This window comes from Lutzomyia longipalpis, chromosome 1, assembly GCF_024334085.1.
Source record: "Lutzomyia longipalpis isolate SR_M1_2022 chromosome 1, ASM2433408v1".
NCBI lineage: Eukaryota > Metazoa > Arthropoda > Insecta > Diptera > Psychodidae > Lutzomyia > Lutzomyia longipalpis.
The window spans coordinates 43,227,610-43,247,186 of record NC_074707.1 but is presented as its reverse complement, the minus strand read 5'-3'; the positions used below and the strand labels follow the sequence as shown (position 1 = coordinate 43,247,186).

Below are 19,577 nucleotides of genomic sequence, written 5' to 3'. Positions count from 1 at the left end.
CCACCCACAAATTTTCTCTCATTTCAACACAATTCCAACTAATTTGGGTATATGGAGTAAAATGAAATATCCCCGCATATAAGACATGATTTTGAGTCTTCAATTATACTGAATTTATGGGTATAACAACTCCCTGTTGCTCAAAGAATTTTCAACAATACCAACTCAAATTGGCTATATTACAGGGCTATCCTTCTTTTTATTTTCATCTATCGCTACATCATGATATACTTTTTCTTTTATCTACTCCTGCATACAATTTTTACACAATCAACTTCTCATTCGTCCCTCATTTCACATGAATCAAAAAAAATATATACAAACTACATACATACATATATAATAGCAGAGCTATCATCATGAAATGCATCCATATATTATCGAAAAAATATTCAATAGGAAGAAGGAATGTTCATTTTTTAATATTCTTCTTCCTTATTCATTATTATTATCCTGCCATGGTGGTACGTAAAATTCTGAAATCCAACAATATTGGAGGTTCATCGCTGAAAATTGATACGGTGCGAGATGCAGAGAGCAGAAATCAATTGTTGGCAGATTGAACTTTACAATTTTTGCAACAAAACTTGTACCTCCCCCGAGGGATGTTTGTATTGATTTCCCAATTAAATTAATCTATAGATAGGAACAATTTGCCATTATCATTTCCGGGGAAATGTTTTTAACATCATTAATAATTATGGGGAAAATAGTTTAATAGTTTGTTGCTTTAATGATGTATATTTTTGCGGAAAAACACACGAAAAGTTTCCTTGAAAATCAACGAAAAAATTGCTAAATAAAAAGCAATTTATTAAGGAAATATTGGGTAGTATATTTTCCTTAATAATTGACTTGCAGCTTTATAAATTTATATAAACTATCTCTATAAAATCAAAACTAAATGGAATTACACCCTCATTGCCACCCTTGTTGCTGCTACCTTCTGCAAAACCATTCAAGTGAAATTTATTTTGATTTGAAACACTTAAAGATTTCTCACAGATGTATCTTATGTATGGTGGGGGATGGGTTCAACAAGTGGAGTGACTGGAAAGTCTCTGAATTTCAACAAGGCCGTAGTGGACGGAAAAAAAGAAAAGAGTGAAAGAAAAAGTATAGAAAAGGGTTGAAAGGTGTGAGTGGGAAATAATAATAAAATGGATTTACACTTCTCTAAAAATTTTCTCTTGTATACCATATTATGTACGTACATATACAAGGATATGTGTACAAGTATTCAATAGAGCATTTTTCTCAGCCCTCTTCTTGGGAAACCCCTTGAGAGTGTGTATGAGATTTTATTGATTGTTGAGGATGATGGTATGCTTTTGGGGGTGAGACATCCCGGATAACTTTCAAGTATGTGTAACCCTTTTCAGTGCCAATATAATAGTTGTCAATTTGTGACAGCCAAAAGGGTTGATTTTTGTGTGCAATCGTTGGATTGAAAAGCACAGTATATATAAGTAGGTTATAGGTATGTATCCCTAAATCTGACACACTACCGGTTATGACTAATAATTGTTTTGAAGAGATATTTAGATTTGGGAAATTCAAAGATAATAAACTGGGAAATTTTGATAATTTTTGTTCTCAATTTTCAAGTGAAGGAAAATTGTGAAAACAACGAAAAATAAATTAAAGTATCCTTATGTTAGGCATAATCTTCACAATCTTAATCAGTTCCTTAAGTCTTACAATTTACCTTAAACTTGGCCTTAAAAGTTATTTCCTTTTATTTGCTTTTGCTTGACTTTTCCAGCTTTTCTTTCAATACTTTTTCTTCAATTTATCATTAAGTTTTTAAAAATATTTTTTATTACATCAATTTTCTACAATATTTTCCAAGATGTTGAAGAAATATGTCTTTCAGTTTTAAGGAGTGTGAGATTTGAGAAAATCGAATTGATTGTGTGCAGAGAAGCAGGAGGAATTATTGCTGCCTTTTTTCGCTGAAAAATTTAATGATGTTGAAGTGTCGTGTTCAGATGGAGGCGCCGGGTGGTAAAAATATCATTTAAGCTCAACTTTCATTTCACAATTTTATAACGATTTTTTCTCACCCATTGCAATGGTTATATGACGCGATAGTAGTATGATGATGGGTTGTCAAAGTGAATGTTATGAATTGAATGCAATTTGAGAGCTTTTGCCACATATATATTGGTCGCATTTATAAAAACTCAAGTGGGAAAAGGGGGTGTGTTGAGCTTTTTTTTTTCATGGGGTGGTTACCTAAAACTTCTAAATTGGTTGTAAATTCATATTTTTCGCTATCAGGATACAAATCATACTTTTTTTTCGATACCCCACGTTTAATACAAATTACATGCCATACATTCAACGCAATCCGTATGTGGCAAATATGATCCTTCATATTCACATGAGAACCATTCAAATTCGAATATGATACTTTTACATGGGAATAGCCCCGTGTGATTTGTCATAGTCAGAATATATCTTGCACAGATACATTTCATAGCGTTGTCAATTTTCCACATCCAGACATTTTCCACAAAATGGACAATGTTATGGAGATTTTCTTTCCTTTTATTTCATCTTTTTTTTTTTTCAAACAATGGAGAGCAAATTGACTATTATTTTATGAATACCTAAAGATTAGCTTAAATTTTAAGTTTTCTTGCTTTATAAACGATTGAATTTGAAATTCTAAAATTGCTGATTTTTTCAATTATTTTCTTTTGATGTTCTGCTTTTTTTGGCTATGATTCTCTTTTTTTCAATTTCAAATCTGTTGCATTTCTATTTTACTTCATCCATGATACAAGGAAACAAACGAGAAAGGTATATCCACAGATTTGGATAAAGAGAGGACATCTCTGACAGACAAAATGAAAGCTGTGAATCAAAAAGAAGTGCAAATTAGCAACATATATACTTTTTTCTGAGTAGACTTTTAGACGATGGTGGAGGGGATGGGAGATTTCTGGAGGGATTACACCCGGTGGGAAACATCCCCGGAAGAGAGATAGTATCTTATTAATGGACCTTTTTTTATGCACTGCACGTCGCCATCGTTGTCGCGTCGTCACAGAGTCAGTGGATGAGAAAATGAGAATGGAGCTTTCAGCTCCTTGCTAACATGTTAGTGTACCCAGGGCCGAGAGCTCACACGTTGAATTTGATAACATATACAGAAAAGTATTTTTCGAAGGTTGCCATATATTCACAAAAGGAGATGATATATAGGGATTGACAAAAAAAATGTGTAGGTACTCACAAAAACATCTAGTACAGAGTTGGTGATAATAATTTGATGTGTAAGTTCTAGATGAAAGATATTTTTTAAAATAATGTTTTACTTCCTGTGTGTAATAAGATGTTTAACAAAACTGTTTATAAAATTTCATAAAAAATTTAAGAAATAGACGTCTTATTCAGCGACCAAGAAACCCTTGAAATTCGCTTAAAAAACTTAATTTAATAATTCTTTTTAAGAGAAAAGACATCAACAACTTGATTTTAATTTTAGCTGAAATTCTGAGCAAAACGATCATGGTAAACGTACTTACGTTAACGTTAGCAAAGTATTCAGTTTAATCCAATATTTCCTTATAATAAAAGCAATATGATTCCCATTTTAAAATCTTAAGTTTTCTGTTCAATATCTTTCCCAAAAACCAGAAAATGGAAATGGTGGAAATATAAAAAAAAAATATTTAAAATAAAAAAAAAATATCTCTATATCATACAACTCTGGTTTTATGAGAGTATGCTGTGAGGAAGAAATTTATTTGAAGTGTGTCTTTTGCTATATACGAAATCCTCGTCCAAATGACGAGGAGATCCAAAACACACTTCCTTCGCTCGGATGGGTATATACGGTAGAGGGTAGGTACTAAATTTGATAACACTGTAAATGTGTCTGTGTCCTTCCCTGCAGAGTTATTTGTCTCTAACGGGCTCATTGACACACCGGATATTTGATATTTATAGATGATACTTCCGATACGGGCGATAAGGTTTGAGGGGGTGGTGTATGAAAGAGACGGAAAAGGGATTATGTAACATCGGAAGGTACAGCAAGGTACAAAATTTCGTCTATGAATTCTCAAATTTATTTGATCAAAAGCTTGTACCTAGAGGGTTAGAACCGTCATCTTTTAACTTTTTAAAAATTCAGAGATCTAATTTTTTTTTGTATATATTTTCATTTTTCTATGTATATAACTCTCTCTGTTAAAAAAACTCAACTAGTTAAATCGCCAAGAATTATACGGTGTGAAATGAAAAAAAGCACCTAATGAAATAAAATTAAATAAATAAATAAAAATTCAGAAATATTTTAAGGGATATTTTTTTCTACTTTCTCGATGATTGCTCTTTTTTCTTTGGAAAAATAGAAGAAGAAGGGATGAGAAAAAAAGGTTCATAACCTCATCAATTTATGCTATTTTTTCATATTTTTTTCTACCATGATTTATGTAATGAGTGTGGAGGGAAAAAAGGCAAAGGAACATAGGAAGAAGAAGAGAACCAGAAGCATCATGTTCAAATCACATTAATTTATGAAATATTCTCACATTATCTCCCACGTTATTGGATATTATAACATGGGGAATACGGGCAAAAGTTTTTTGTTTTCGCAAAAAAAAAATGCCATAAAAACTCCCCAACAAATTGATTTTAAACAAAATGCAGTGAAACATTAAATGAGTTTTTTTTGCAACCTTTATTGTTGGCCTAACTTCATGATAAAATAACTTTGCGTAAAATTTCAATTAGCTGGAGATTTAATTGGTGGAAACATTTTTGTAAATTCTATTAAATCATACATGTATGCACTATATGAACTCTGTTGGATTTCACTAAAACAACCACTTCAACATAAACAATATCACACACAAAGTTGCATAATTTTATGCAAAAGTATCCTGTTTCAATTTGAAAATAAATTGAAATGAGAATAATTTTTGTGGGTGATTTTTGTGTGTAATTTAAACAAATTTTACCAAATTAAAATTTATTAATTAAGCACCGTGTTAGAGAAGAAAGAAGTTCTGTTTCGAGGGATTTTTTCATAAATTAGCGAATAAGCTTATTTAATTTAGTAAAACAAAGAATTTAAAGACAATTTTGAAAGCTCTTTAGGCAATTGTAAAACTCAATTTCTTTCCAATTTAAAAACCAAACTTTAATGAAAAAGCTTAAAATTTGTAAAGTTTTCTTATGCTTCAACCTCAATCTACCGATAAATTCTTCCAAATTGCTATCAAAGGAATTGAATTTCTCCTTGTTGTAACTTGAAGTATTGTCTTGGGTTTGTGGTTGTGGAAAAATCTGTGAAAATGCAATTAACGCTTGGAGTGATTGCAGGAAGTACAATTGCATTAGTGATGGTCCAGAGACATATAAGGGGAGGCGACACACAGAGACTTCATCTCATTCCTTCCCCATATAACCTTCGTGTGAAATTAAATACACATGAGGATATGTAATGGAGTTAAGAATTCTCCTTCATTTTAACCATCCCTAACCCACCCACAACTAACCCAATATTTGCAGTATGTGGAAGACACTGCGGTGTCCATATAATGATTTTTTCCTTTTCCTAATTATAACAACAAAATTTCATTTCATAATAAATTGATTAAATTTGTTCCATTTTCCCAACAACCATATATGCTCTTTTTAGTGCAACTCTTTGGGGGTTGGAGGAGTGATAAATAATCCCAATTCAAGTGTCCTCGTTGTGATGAAAAGAAATTGAGAACATGGCACAAAATCGATTAAAGGGAATACCGAAGTACTTTTTGATACAATATGTGATTGTTGTGTTCCTCCTGTGTATGATATAACCTTCTGGGTGTTCATAAAGTCTATTAATAGGTATATTGTTGTCGCGTTAGTGACGGAAAGGACTTTTGTAATGAGTTCCCGAGGATGGGGGAGAGACATGTAGGACATTAGAAAGGGTGGCAAAGGGAGCAATAGAGTATTTATTGATAGGTTGAAGGAACGGAAATTTGTTTAACTGAAAAATTACATCAGACCTCCACCTAATCTTGTCTCACAGTTGTGCAAAGATAGAGTAAGAGACTTTGATGAGAAAGAGCTGCATGTGCAGAGATTTTTGGAAGAAGTGAAAATGGTGATAAACGGAAGTGTTCTTGGGGATTATCACATCTAATTGTATTTATTGAGTGGAAAAGATGGTATAGAGCAAGAGTGGTGATGAGAAGAAATATTGGTTTATTGATTGAATTTTCCATCTAACACAGAGAGATATTTTCCAACATTGACACTCCTTACATGAAAAGAAAATTTGATCTTCTTGGGATTTTTGCTATTAATTTTTGCTCTTCTCACTCCCTCTGTTTTCTTTTCCGCAGGAATGGAGGCGATTATGTCAGAGTTCTTCAATGACACCACAACGGCTTTCTACATTATTCTTGTTGTTTGGATGGCGGATCAATATGACGCCATTTGTTGCCATACTTCACTTACAAAAAGACATTGGCTACGGTGAGTAAAATTTTCTTTTCATTCTACTTCTTTTCAAATTCTAAATTCAATATTTATTAGAAACATTTATTTTAACAAAAAAAATAGAAGAGGTAGAACTATATTTGATTAGTAAGAGTGTTGTGATAGGTTCTGGTATAAAGAAAAATTCTTGGAAAAGTATATTTTTCTTCCTATATTAAATTGCAAACATTCTTCAACGAAGGTAAACCCTTGGATAAATCCTAAGCTCCCTGCTAAAACCCATCCATACCACTCCAATAATGCCCAAGAGCTACAAAAAAAAGTATTCATATGAATGTAAAAAGAGATGAAAACATTCCCACCAAGTTTACAACATAAAATACCTACATACATAAACCAAAGAGAAAAAAGCAATGGAAACACCAAAATGATTAAATTGCTTTTAAAACAAACGAATCCGGAAAATACTTGCTTTACTTTTTTTTTCTTATCATTTTGTGCTCCTTCCGCAGTGTCTGTATTATTTTTATTATTATTACATATTATTGTTCTTATTTCTGGTGCGACTTGGCTTCTTGTTGCTGCTTGTTGCCACATCCAACACGGCTATATAGGAAGCAAAGGAATGGTTGGATGGGGAAAGATTTAAATTTAATTTGTTTGGACTTAAGAAAGTACACACGAATGGAGGGGGGAGGAAAAAAAGCAATGTCTTTTTGCTTATTTTGTGAGAGATATGTCTGTGAGAGATGGAAAAATATGAAATAATTTTGTCTATATTTCAATTTTATCCAGTGGTATTTATTGTCTTATGTCTTGTGTACCATCGAAAATAAATACAATTTCTTCGTGCATGACTGAAAGAAAAATTGGAAAATGCTAAAATAGTGAATGCAGCTTTTGAATATTTTTTTAAGTAGGGTATACTTACCCATATTTTCATAACTCAGACGATTTATTTAAACACATACAAAGTTTCTTTCGCTTCTCGCAAAAATGTTTCAATTAGGAAATGGAATTTGAAGAAATTCTGTCGTTTTATGTATTTGCAAGACATTTTTTTGGGGGAAGCATATAATGTGTTTAAATTTCTTCTTGGTTGATTTGAATCATTCGCAATGCCCTGCATAAATTACATACGCTCTATTCATTTAAATAGAAAAAGAATACAATGCTGAATGCATAAAGAATTTATTTTCCATTTTTTTTCTTTATCCCAAAACATGGGCATAGTGTTGCATAAAATTTCCTCAAAGAAAGGCTGAGAAAAATACTGAATCTATATGGTGGAGAAAACGATGGGTTTAAGATGGTGATGTGCAAACATATAGGAGAGGAAAATAGATAAAAATTGTATCCATGATAGAATGAAATCTGGTTTTGTATTCCATGTGGGGATTTTCACACTCTCTGGTTTCGATGTCTAAAAGAATATTATAATAATAATATGACGAAGAAGTGTGTCTTGCATGAAAAATCTTTTCCATCACATATAGTGAAGGCTATATATCTATTTTTGCTTACATACTCCACCCACAGACCCACGTATAAGGTGGTTTGAATTTGTCTTGTGTGTTTGGTAGTCAAGAATCACCACGAGAGAGAAAGCAGGAGCCATAGCGACGAAAAAGATATTTTCATGTTTATTTTCCGTATCACCAGCTTCTGTACCTCAAGTTGGTCTTATGGAGCCTTTTGACTCATTTCTCCTTGTAGAGTTGATACTGAAATATTGCTTAGAATTTTCTAGATAAATTCTAATTTCCTTTTTTTGTAATTTTTAAATTTGTTTTATGATTTTTATTGTCCCTTTTTGAGTTTTTAAGACTCTTCAGAATAGTCCTTATTTAACTTGTCATCAGCTGTTTTCATTTTTTTTTAAATCTCTATTAAAAACATCTCTAAATCAACATCAATTTAAAAAAAAATCGCAAATAAAAATAAAATTTAGTTTAAATAAAAGAAAAGAATTTTCATCTTAATCTAAAACTCACTTAACGAAACTCATCATGTGTACATAGAAACTTCTAAGCATATATTTTCGCATGAGGGTGGTTTCTTATGGAAATGATGATGCAACATACCCCCTAAAGAGCATCCTTTCGCTGGATCGTGCACCATCAAGATGATGATGGGAAAAATGTACACTGAATGTACATTCTAATGCCCTCAATGTCAGGTGGTAGCTTTCGTAAATAGGTTTATCCTGTTTAAAAATTTTATGCACGCTGCAGAAAAGGTTATTTGCAGAAAAATAGCACTATGTTGAGATTTTTCTACATCAAAGCTTTTTATATTTCTTTTTTCAAATCGTTTTTTTTTTGGAAAATATGTTTGTTTTTAAATTTATTCGTATTCATTAATTTATTTAAAAAATACTAAGCTTTTGATTAAATCTGTAGAAGAAATATTTAAAAGATTTTTATTAATTTAAAAAATTGTCATTGCAAGAATTATTGAAAGTCTACAAAGAAAATATTAGAGAAAATAAGAAATAAATAGGTAAATATGTAGGTATATAGCTAGATAAATTTTCACTATAATGCCAAAAAACAACATTTTAAATATATTGTGTGATTTAGTTGGTAAATTGTTTAGAATTGTGATATAGTCACGTGAGGATGAACTTCATTCTATCCATGATTAGTGGTTTTAGTTCAATTTCCCATTGAAAGTGCCACAATAGCTGGCAAAATTCTATGTATACACACAACTCTAAATTGAGTGTATATTTACACACGTAGTTTCGTTAGTTCAAAATATTTTCGAGGAATTGGACCATTCACCTCACTCTCTCACCAAACACATACTCCAGCTGTGTGATGCATTGAAATTGCATTAGAGGGTGTTTCATATGCGGTTTAGTCAATTAAGAACTAATTTGTTCTGTATAGTTTGCCTCTGATATTCCCAATGAGATTCAATATTGCGGTATTTGTGCTATAATTTAATTTCAAAATTATTTGTTTGAACAAAAACCAGGGAATAATTTAAATATTTGTTAAATTTTTGGGTGAGTGTGGTGCATGTATGTTTTTCCACACTCACAATTTAATATTGATGTTTAAACACATATTTAAAGTGATTTATTGAAAAAATTAAATCTACACTTGAAGCTTTTTTTTCAAAAAGTTTTTCAATGAACGCTCCTGTACATTTTCCTGTGAAATTTATGCTGACCAATTTAACGGAAAAGTCCAGTCCATAGAGATATTTTGTGAAAAGGAATTTACATTTAGTGAAGGTTTTGAGTTTAATTTTAATTTTCAATCTACACTAATTGCCTTCAATGGACCATGGAGGTATTTTATGTTGATGGAAAACACTTTACACCTTCATTTTCTAATTCCATTCGTTTTTCCAGTCATTGAGCATTGGGAATGTGAAGAGGAATAATGAAACAGAATGCTCCCACATGCTTTATAAATAATCTGGGGCCAAGTAGAACTATTCAAACCTCTTCATGCCAGGGTAAATGTGAGGTGGTCACTCAAAAATTAATGGTCAAACACAAACTAATGAGATTGTCGTAATAATATTTCAATATTTTATTTACAAATTGATAGTTTTTTTTTTCACTTCAATTTCAATGTAAAGGAACTTGAAGAAATTTATTGAAAAAGAAAATAATCTCTACCCTTATATTATTATTTTCCGTATGTGGACTCTTTCAAGAAGATGAATATATGGACAAACATTGGGGTGGTGTGGGAGACGTGAATTTAACAAAGATAAATCAAAATACAAATTCTATTGAGATTTCTTTGGATACTCCTTAAACTTTGATTGATAAAACCCTCATCGGATTTCATATGATTGAAAATAGTATATGGTTACCTATAATACGAATATTTTCTTCATAGATCGTAACCCTATATGGGAAGCATTGCTAAGAGTATCACTACAGAAAAAAAAAGAGTATATATCAAATTTTCATGAATGATTTGATTGAAAATCAACGTACTGGGAAATTTGTGTGTGATTGAAAAAGGCAAAATAACATTGGGCGAAGCTCCCTCTTCTGATAAACAGACAAATTTTTGTAACAATATGCTTTTCAATCCACTCAATTTCATCGTCATTCCATTTGGAGTTCATCCCCCAAACCTTTAGCGATGGGATATTTCTTCACAATAATTTCTCAATATGATTTTTTTTTCAATGCAAAGTTCACCTTTCCATTTCTTTGCGGAGGAAGATTTTCTTTGGGCTTTTCTTACATTTTTTTCTTTCTTCTCTTCTTTTGAGGCTCCTCCTACAGTGTTGTTTCTCACAGAGATATTTGTTGTGAAGAGAATGTCAAATTGATTCATTTTTATTACATATTATCTGTTCCAAACAGACACTGGTAATGCATTCAGTTTCTATTTGCTAAACAATGCTATGTCGTCTTTTGCAGATCGTTAATTTTTTTTCCGCCCACACTCCTCAATGCTATGTTGTTTTTTTTTTATATGCCACTTGCTGTGCGTAAATTCCATACTTAGCTGTCGCTTTCAGGATGAAAAAGCTCTTCCCATTTTCTCCCTTGTGATGATTTTAAATACATAGCAATACAAAACACATTTCCACATCTTTGTCCTGTCCCTATTCTGTGCCACACAACACTGGGTGTATTATAGCATTAAAATACATAAACATTGAAACATCATCATCTGGAAAAACGACCAAATAAATATCTAAAATGTACATAGAAGTCGTTTTTTTGGATGAAATCTGTTTTCCAAATATGTATTATACATGTACCTTCTTTTACTGAAGAGAGGTCCTTTAAATCACAATTTGTAAATCAGGTGAATAATTGATTCGTAAAAGCTTTTATCCAACCGATGCTTTTACATCTTGTTCCGTTGTAAATTTTCCATATTTTTCCAAAATGGGGGGGGGGGGGTTATATAGAAACATTTTCAAGATTTGAACTTTGATATTTGGTAGTTTGTTTACCACTCTGAGGGGGATGAATCTTTTTGGGAATGTTTTCCCTTCAATTGATGCTAAAATACAATAGATTTTTAAATGCAAAAATAAACATTTAATTATGCGAATTTGGATAAAAAAAAACTTTTTTTTTGTTTCACAGTTGTATACTAAAATTATGTACATACATAACAGACTAACTTTCTATAGTACATAGCTATTTGGTGGGGGTGGTTTGAGTGCGAATGATTGGGCATCGATACATACACAGTTTGATGTACATCAATATGCTGTTAAAGCGTACTGTTGGAAGCCAAAGTATATTTTCAACCACCTGCTGTGACGAGATATTTTTCCGAGGGTGCACATGAAGCCGATTGCGTTATTCCACAGTATGTTGAGTTGACATCAAATTGACTTAACGTTCATCAATTTTGCTAGTTTTACCACCCACCTCTGCGCACCCCGTGGTCCCATGGGGACCCGCATATATATAGCATTCGACCCTCTATATGCGAAGCAGGGAAAGGGGGCGAGATATTTTGTTGCAATGGAGAAAAACAAACCCCCCAACTGATTCAATGATGGAATTGGCGACGAAACTATTAATGGACCCACTCGATGGGTCATTTTCCAACTCTGTGGAATAAATGATTTTATCGAGAAACGAGATTAGGGGTGCTCAAATTTTATTAGTTTCCATTGCCACGGTATTGGTTTTCTTCTCGCATCATTGCTAAATGAATATATGTAGTGAACTTATTGTATGATTACGTTTCAATAAATTTACGGAAATTTAGTAAAAGATCTGTATGGGGGGAGAAATATAAGTTTGAAAGCTCCATATTTTAGCTGTCTTTCAATAATCCCTCTGTTTAACGCTCGTTTGTGTAATATGGTAAAGGTACTTGAATTCTTGAAAAGACTCAATTGGTGTGTTATATGGATTATAAAGTTACCCTCTTGCTGTTTTCTGGAACAATTTATGGGCTGAAATATGGGTATGAGGTGAATACACATGAGAGAAATTGAATCCTTTCGCGCCCCCACACCGTTACATGCTAATAATGTGTACACAAAACTCTATATATATACCAAACTAATTAGATCATGGAGAGTTGCTCCTCTATGTTTTTGGCTGTGTAAGAATTGTGCTGAGAGGGAAGTTCTTTGGAGAGAGAGATATATATTTACAATGTATACCAACAGTATCTTCTTGTTCCCATCCTTATTTTCAAAGTCATCATCATCATTTTCATCTTGGGACCCACCCTTCGTTTACATTTTATTCAAATTACAACAAAACATTGATTTGTTTTATCGTATAATTAGGATACAACGAAAGATATTATATATACACACACATAGGTAGGTACATTATTTCATTCCAAGTTAACCATTCTTCCTGAAACGTGCGTCAAAAGGAAACTTGTATAATGTAAAATGTTGCTTTTTAGGAATTTATTTTTCTTTTATCTTTTGAAGTTGAAAAAATATGTATATAAATCCTTAAGATGATCTTATAAAATTAAAAAATAAAAGCTATACTTCTTTAAAGATAAGCTCTCAATTTTCACCTTTAATTTTCCCGGATTCTTATTAGCATAATTTTATAGAATTATCAAAAATTGATAGAGAAAAAAAATCTTATAAAAAAGGAATTGAAATTATTTATTAAACATATATCAATGTTTCAACATAACAACAATTTTATGTGGAAAGAATTAATTGAATATATTACTTTTTCTAAGATTTTTTTAACCTTCTAAAGCTTAAATTTCTCGAAAAGCTCAAACAAATCTGGCTTTCTTTTTCCCTAAAGCACCAAAACGCTTATAAAATTCTCTTGTTTATTGATCTTCCACAGCTTGTGGTTTATATATCGAGAGTATGTGTGTATTGTGTGTGTGGGTGTGTTAGGTTCGGAATGCAATTTAAGAAATTGGAAAATATGACTTTTGGTTTTTATTGGTAAAACACTCTATTCCAACCGTATTTTCCGCACGTAATAAAATTTTTATACACACAATCCACCCCTGTTATTTGATTCCCCTGTGCATATAAATTAATATACTCAATATCATTCTTTTTTTTGCCCCTTATATAGCTCTAAGATATTTTGATTCTCATCCCCATATAAAAAAGATAAAATTTCCTCCATTGAAGAAAATCTTTCCATGAAGGAATCCGGTGAGTGGGCAAAATAAAGTGGGATGGAAGACAAAACACTGGACCGTAATCAATTTCTAATTGAGGACTGTTTGGGTAAAAGATATTCGATACCTTCATTTCGTGTATTTTATTCACTGACCATCAAATTGTTTTTTTTTTTCTTTTTGTATCAGAATCCTCCAGTTTGGTGAAAAAAAAAGTTTCGTTTTAGCTTCAACATGAAAAATCCAAGAGAAAATCTTTTTGGGGTGAATTTTCTATGGTATATAGTCTTATCCCGGAGGGTTAAGAAGGGTGAAGAAAACAAAAAAACTTTAAAATCAATATCAATTAGATGGTGTCAGGTCAAATGAAGTGAATCAATTGAAACAGACAACATTACCACCATATGCGTAGAGAGAGAGTATGAATTGGAGGTTCTCGTTTTTTTTGCTCATGGGTGTGATGTTGATCTCCATGGGATACAAAACAAATTAATTTGCTTCAGCAAAGCCATATTGGGTGTCTTTATTGTGATATTTTTTCATTGCTTTTTATTTCACAATTCAAAATGAAATATTTACTTAATTGTTTTGAAATCGAGAAGGAAATTGTTTTAAAAAAAATCATTTTTATGTGGAAATTCGCAAGGATCTTATGTAGCAAATCTACAAATTTTATGCTCAAGGTTTCATAACAATTTTTCACATGACTTAACCTTTTAACTTTAAGTGAAAAGCAGTGCAATTGAAGCACTTTAGATAATTTAAAATTACCTACATCTCAGATTTCACATGAATTGGGTACTACAAGATCTATTCTAAACAACACATAAGAACAAACAATGAATCCTTGATATGTTCCATATAATTCCTGCACAAACCAAAAATGTCTGACTTTCTTGCCAAGCCAGTTCCTGTATATATGGCTATTCTTGGGGCTCTAATTCAATGAATTGTTTTACCACATCAAGCGGGAAAAAATGGAATTGTCAGAGAGTTTTGTGTGTATGTGTGTAAAACAAACCTAATATACTATGGGGAAATTTAATTAAGTCGATGAGTGTATCCACCGCACTGTTACCTCCCGACCTCATAACCATTGAAGCTCTGTAAACATATTAGAGATGGTGGCACACCCTGTGTATGTTCAGTCTCACACTTTTCCCCTTGAAGCTCCCCTTGGTGTCCACCCCCTGACCACCCTTCCGCCCTTACCTCTCCCTCCCCGTATTACGAGTCCTGTCGCCATCAGAAAGTCCCAGAGGGTTGGTAAATGTGGGTGTGGGTGGCTTGATAAACGAATTGAAATCATTTGAATTAGAGTTTGCCTTAATAATCGGAAAAGGGGTTAAGTTAATTCAACACTATAATTCACGTACCAACACCGGCCAACCAATACACACCATTTTCAGGAGTGGATGGTGGGGGAGGGGTGGTAAGCCAGGGTTATTTATACGATTCTTTGGTTCACTATTGCTATAAACATCGGCCACATAGGGAAAATACACCGTACTGCACTTGGGTTGAGGCTAGGCCCTATTGCCATTCTCCCACATTCGGAACAAATATCGTGTCTGTGTGTACCAAAGGTTGGTACGAGGAGGGGGTGGGAAGGTGAAAAAAATAACAAAAAGGGGTTGATGTGGGAGAAGGGAGTTGAGAGAGAGTGAGAGAGTGAATTGACTTGGTGTGCCAAAGAATTGGTTGCTGATGGTGCGAGAGTTGTGTTGAAGCAACAGGAGAAAGAAATACACAGCTACGGGTTATTGTTCCAAAACTTCCTTGATGTGGAATGGATAGAGGTGAAGCAGAATGAGGGGAGGTGGTTAAAGGTACTTTTGCTCAATGTGAAAATTCGCTGTAAATAATTGAAAATGGCAATTGAGGTGGAAATTCAATTACAATTTGTTTATATGCGCCAACATGGGATGGGCAAAGGAGTGAATCAGTCTACCACGCGGAGTTAGGTCCTTATGTTTGCTAAATTGGTAGACATCGCATTGATACATTCTTCGAATATATAAGAATTTCTCTATTTTATTGTCGTAAATTCCCTCTTGTCTTGAATGCCAGGTTCCCATACATTTCCCTTTTGCTATTCAAATACATCATTTGAGTGAATTATTACCCTCTACGCAGGTTTATTGGTTATATATGTCTCTCCTGGAGATTCTCCATCTACTATACACCTACCCTTCCTACCCGTACTGATCCCTGTCAATCTTTCAGGGAAAAGGAAAAGAAGGGTGTATTGCCGCCCAGAGGAAAACAAACACAAAACTCTCCCTCACAGATATTGTACCCTATACTCTCCAATGTAGCGTACAGTTTTAAATATTCTCAGTATGTCCTTTTTTCCTGCTAAGTAAATATAAGACATTTTCCATTACGAAAAAATAGGTAGGTAGGTACCGAAAAATATAAATGATTCACAAATGAATCTCTAAATTCATCACACGTCACACAACATAAATTCGCCTCCCTTTCCCGCCAAAAAAAGCTGCGGGAAATAGGGCGAAAAAATAGCCCGCGTAAATTCATATATTCCTGTGGGAGCAAGTTGTCGCAATGGATGAAACAATTATAAAATTGTGAATAGGCAGCAATAAGGAAATTAATTACTTTATTGTCCATCCCCACCATACTGTGTCCACACCAAATTGCTAGCAGGAAGGATACTTTTTTTTTCAACATACATATATTCCAACCACTATGTGGCTGAATTTTCCCGGAAACAAGCGAGAAAAATTATGACACTCATATCTGATGGTTATTATTGGGACCCCACCAGCTAACACACAACAATTTTTCACCCACTCTTCTACCCTCTGTTTTAATGTTTTTGCGGGTGTGTCACGAATATGTGGAGGAGTGAAAAATATTTGTACAGTCCATAACGAAATGTTGTGAACAATTTTGGTTGGACTAATTAAATATTTTTTCCTTAAAAAAGAAAATGAAAAGTTGGAGATTATTTTTTGGGTTAAAAAATCCGTCAAAGAGTGGATTTGAACCCTTGTTTTTGCATAAAATGATTCAATGTCATATCTACTACCCCAATTATCAGCCAATTTCAAACAGGAGGTGATTGCAAATATTTTCCATTGTCTGTTTCACTGTCCTTTCATGAAAATTTCTCTCCTCAACAGACACTCACTGGCGATGTGTGAAATTTTTGTTTTCTGCAGACCGCAAAAAAGGGTGGGAAGAGCTAATAAATTTTATTGTAACACACAAATTTATATGCGATTTTTATTTTTTCCTCATGCGTGAGTGTTCCATCTTCCTCATCGCACACACTGAGCTGTTATTCGTGAAAGTTCGCCCACCCCTTTCGTCCTCGCATATATGGAAAGCTCTAGGACAATACGTCGGAAGAAAAAAAAATCCAAGATGCAAAAAAACACCATTAAAATTTCATAGATTTTCCCCCCATCAATTGCTATTCAGTGTGCGTGAATTTTTTCCATCCCCATCATCATCTTATAACATGTGTTTCGGTTGAAAAGACGTGGAACTGATGACTCCGTGCCTCTTTCTGTTTGTTCTTAAATAAAGAATGAAAATAGGCGTGAAAATTTTATCGAAAGCGTTTATTATTTCTTTTTTTCTTCCCTTTTTCCTCGTTCGGAGCAATCTTTCCAATTCCCCTTTGAACGATTTTTGCACGAGGGAGCTTTTCACTCCCCATACGCACGTTATATCAGAGCTTACATATGGGAAGAGAGTGGGGTGGGGATCGGGGTGGGTTCCTTCATGAACCTGGTGGTGGGTTCCTTCCTTCATTGAATGTATGTGGTGGAAATGGGAAATATGTATACAATAAATTTAGAAAATGTTCTTATTGTGTGGTTGAAAATTTCCATCGGAAATCGGTCTTTATTTTTATTGAATTTCAACAGCTTTATGACAAAAGGATATTTTCCGAATTTTAAAATTGTTTTAGAAAATAAAAACAATAAAAGTACAGAAAAAGAATTCAAGAAAATCATAATTTGAATAAGTAGAAATAAAATTAATTTGCTCTGACAGATAAATTCCGTTCAAGACGAAAAAGCAAAGAGCTTTTGAGCTTTTTTGTTACCTATCAATCGGTGAAAAAATACCTGCGCAAAATCTATTGCTTTTCACGGTTGTTAAAAAAAATCAAACGTCACCAATAATGGGAAATATGTATGAAGATTTAGTCCTCTCAATGGAATCTTTTTTCCTGATTTGCAAAGGCAAAAAAAAAAGAGTATTTTTGCGAGGTAGCATCTCATAACATGTCGCATATTGTTACCTTTGAGAGATTTATGTCACATTTTCTTCTGTCTGTGTGAGATTTATTATTTCTTTTTCTTGCAGATTCTTCTACCTCTACCAGTTCTCCTTCTACGCCTATCACTATCGATTTAATGGACAATACAGCAGTCTAGCGCTCGTCACTTCATGGCTTTTTATACAGGTAATAAATGGAAATATATATAAAGCGCACTAAAAGTTTTGTGTGACTCTCAAGGGGACGACACTTTTTCCGCCTTCGTGTCCAACTCTCGAAAGCTCACTCGTCATTCGCTATATATGGGAGAAGAAAGTTTCCCTGTAAAAGTAAAGTCACCTCAACACCCATTTCTTCCTTGCAAGTTTCCCATGAATGCTGCAATATTCAATGAGTGAAAAATTTATAGGTGCTCCTAAAAGATATATTCGACACTTCAACCCTTTACGGAAGTTGTGTTGAATGAGTGAAAATCTTACTGCCACTTAGAGCAGTGAAAGATTGACTTTTTGACAAGGAGTACACATGCTTGTGTTTATTATGCTTATTTTCGATTAATACGTAAAGAAGTTTATTTTTGAAGCTCTTTTTTATTATTAAAAAAAAGATTAGACAAATTAAATCGTTTAAAGGGCTAAAAAGAAAAGCCAAAATGATTTTCCATTGTAACCATTTGGAAAATATTTGAAAATCCTCACCTCCATTTTACCTAAACCAATTTCCATTAAACAAAATAAAAATTATATAATTTTTACATGTCTTTAGAGAAGAAAAATCTTTAATTTACATTTTCTCCTTTTGTAAGATTTTCCAGAATTTTCAAGACTTTTTAAAGGTTTTTCCCGGTAAAATTTGCCTTTGAGTAACTTGTAAAAAAATTTCCCGTGTTGTTGGAAAACTTTCAATTGGGTGTGATTCCCCCTTTGCACGAAACGCTGTATGCCAAAGAGAGTGGAAGTTTCGACAAGTTTCAATGACTTAATTGTGTGCAGAAAATTGCAATTCAACCCCAAAACATTTATATGGGGTTTTGCCATCTATAGTGGAAATGTTGTTGATTCGGATGTATCCACCATTCCTTCGGCAAATGATGCACATTTTCTCAGGGATGACGACATCATGTTAATACGCAAAACACAAACATTGACACGTTTGACGGCATGAAGGACTGCATGGGGCGGGTTTTCACTGCAAAATATGTGTCTTTGTTTCATGAAAATCCCCATCACGTGGATAGCTCAGGGAATCCACGTGACTGAGATTGAATGCTACACGGTGAAGGTATGAATCGGATGCAGAGCACGATTCACGTGGCCCATCATCAGCATTTATTGGAAAATCATTTCAAGCATAAAATATCTCTAGCTCTCGATTTTGTATATTAAAATATATTGTGCATGGCTGGAGGGGGTTGTGTGTGTATGTTGCGCGCCAGAGAAATGAAAATTTAGATTATGCTTTTCACCATATAGAGCTTCATTGTGCAATAAAATGCTTCTAAATTGGATCATTTTCAGAGGATATTCTTTGTGAAAGTATTCCTATTTAAATCATATTTAAAATGATTTTCTTTTTTTTTTGTATTTGATTGATTCAGTCTGTTTGACTTGTAGTCCTTTTATTGAATGAATATTTAAAGGAAATTCTCTCAGATTATTTCTTAAAAGCGTTCAGTGTTTTATCTCTTTTTAAATCCTTCCTGATTATTTTTGAATAATAATAAACATAAATTAAATTTTTACATTTTCTGGGAAAAAATAAAATTGTTAGCTAATATAAAATAGAAAGCGAAG

The 19,577-nt window shown here is 33.1% G+C and overlaps 1 protein-coding gene across 2 annotated transcripts in view; it reads left to right on the top strand.

Moving 5' to 3' along the window:
- The window catches only part of LOC129787493 (uncharacterized), a 39,700-nt gene that overhangs the window by 14,276 nt on the left and 5,847 nt on the right, over positions 1 to 19,577 (top strand). For both annotated transcript variants that reach the window (XM_055823109.1, XM_055823108.1), the window contains exons 8-9: positions 6,357 to 6,489; positions 17,871 to 17,970. In XM_055823109.1, coding sequence (XP_055679084.1) covers positions 6,357 to 6,489; positions 17,871 to 17,970 — 233 coding nt within the window. The remainder of the gene's footprint in view (positions 1 to 6,356; positions 6,490 to 17,870; positions 17,971 to 19,577) is intronic.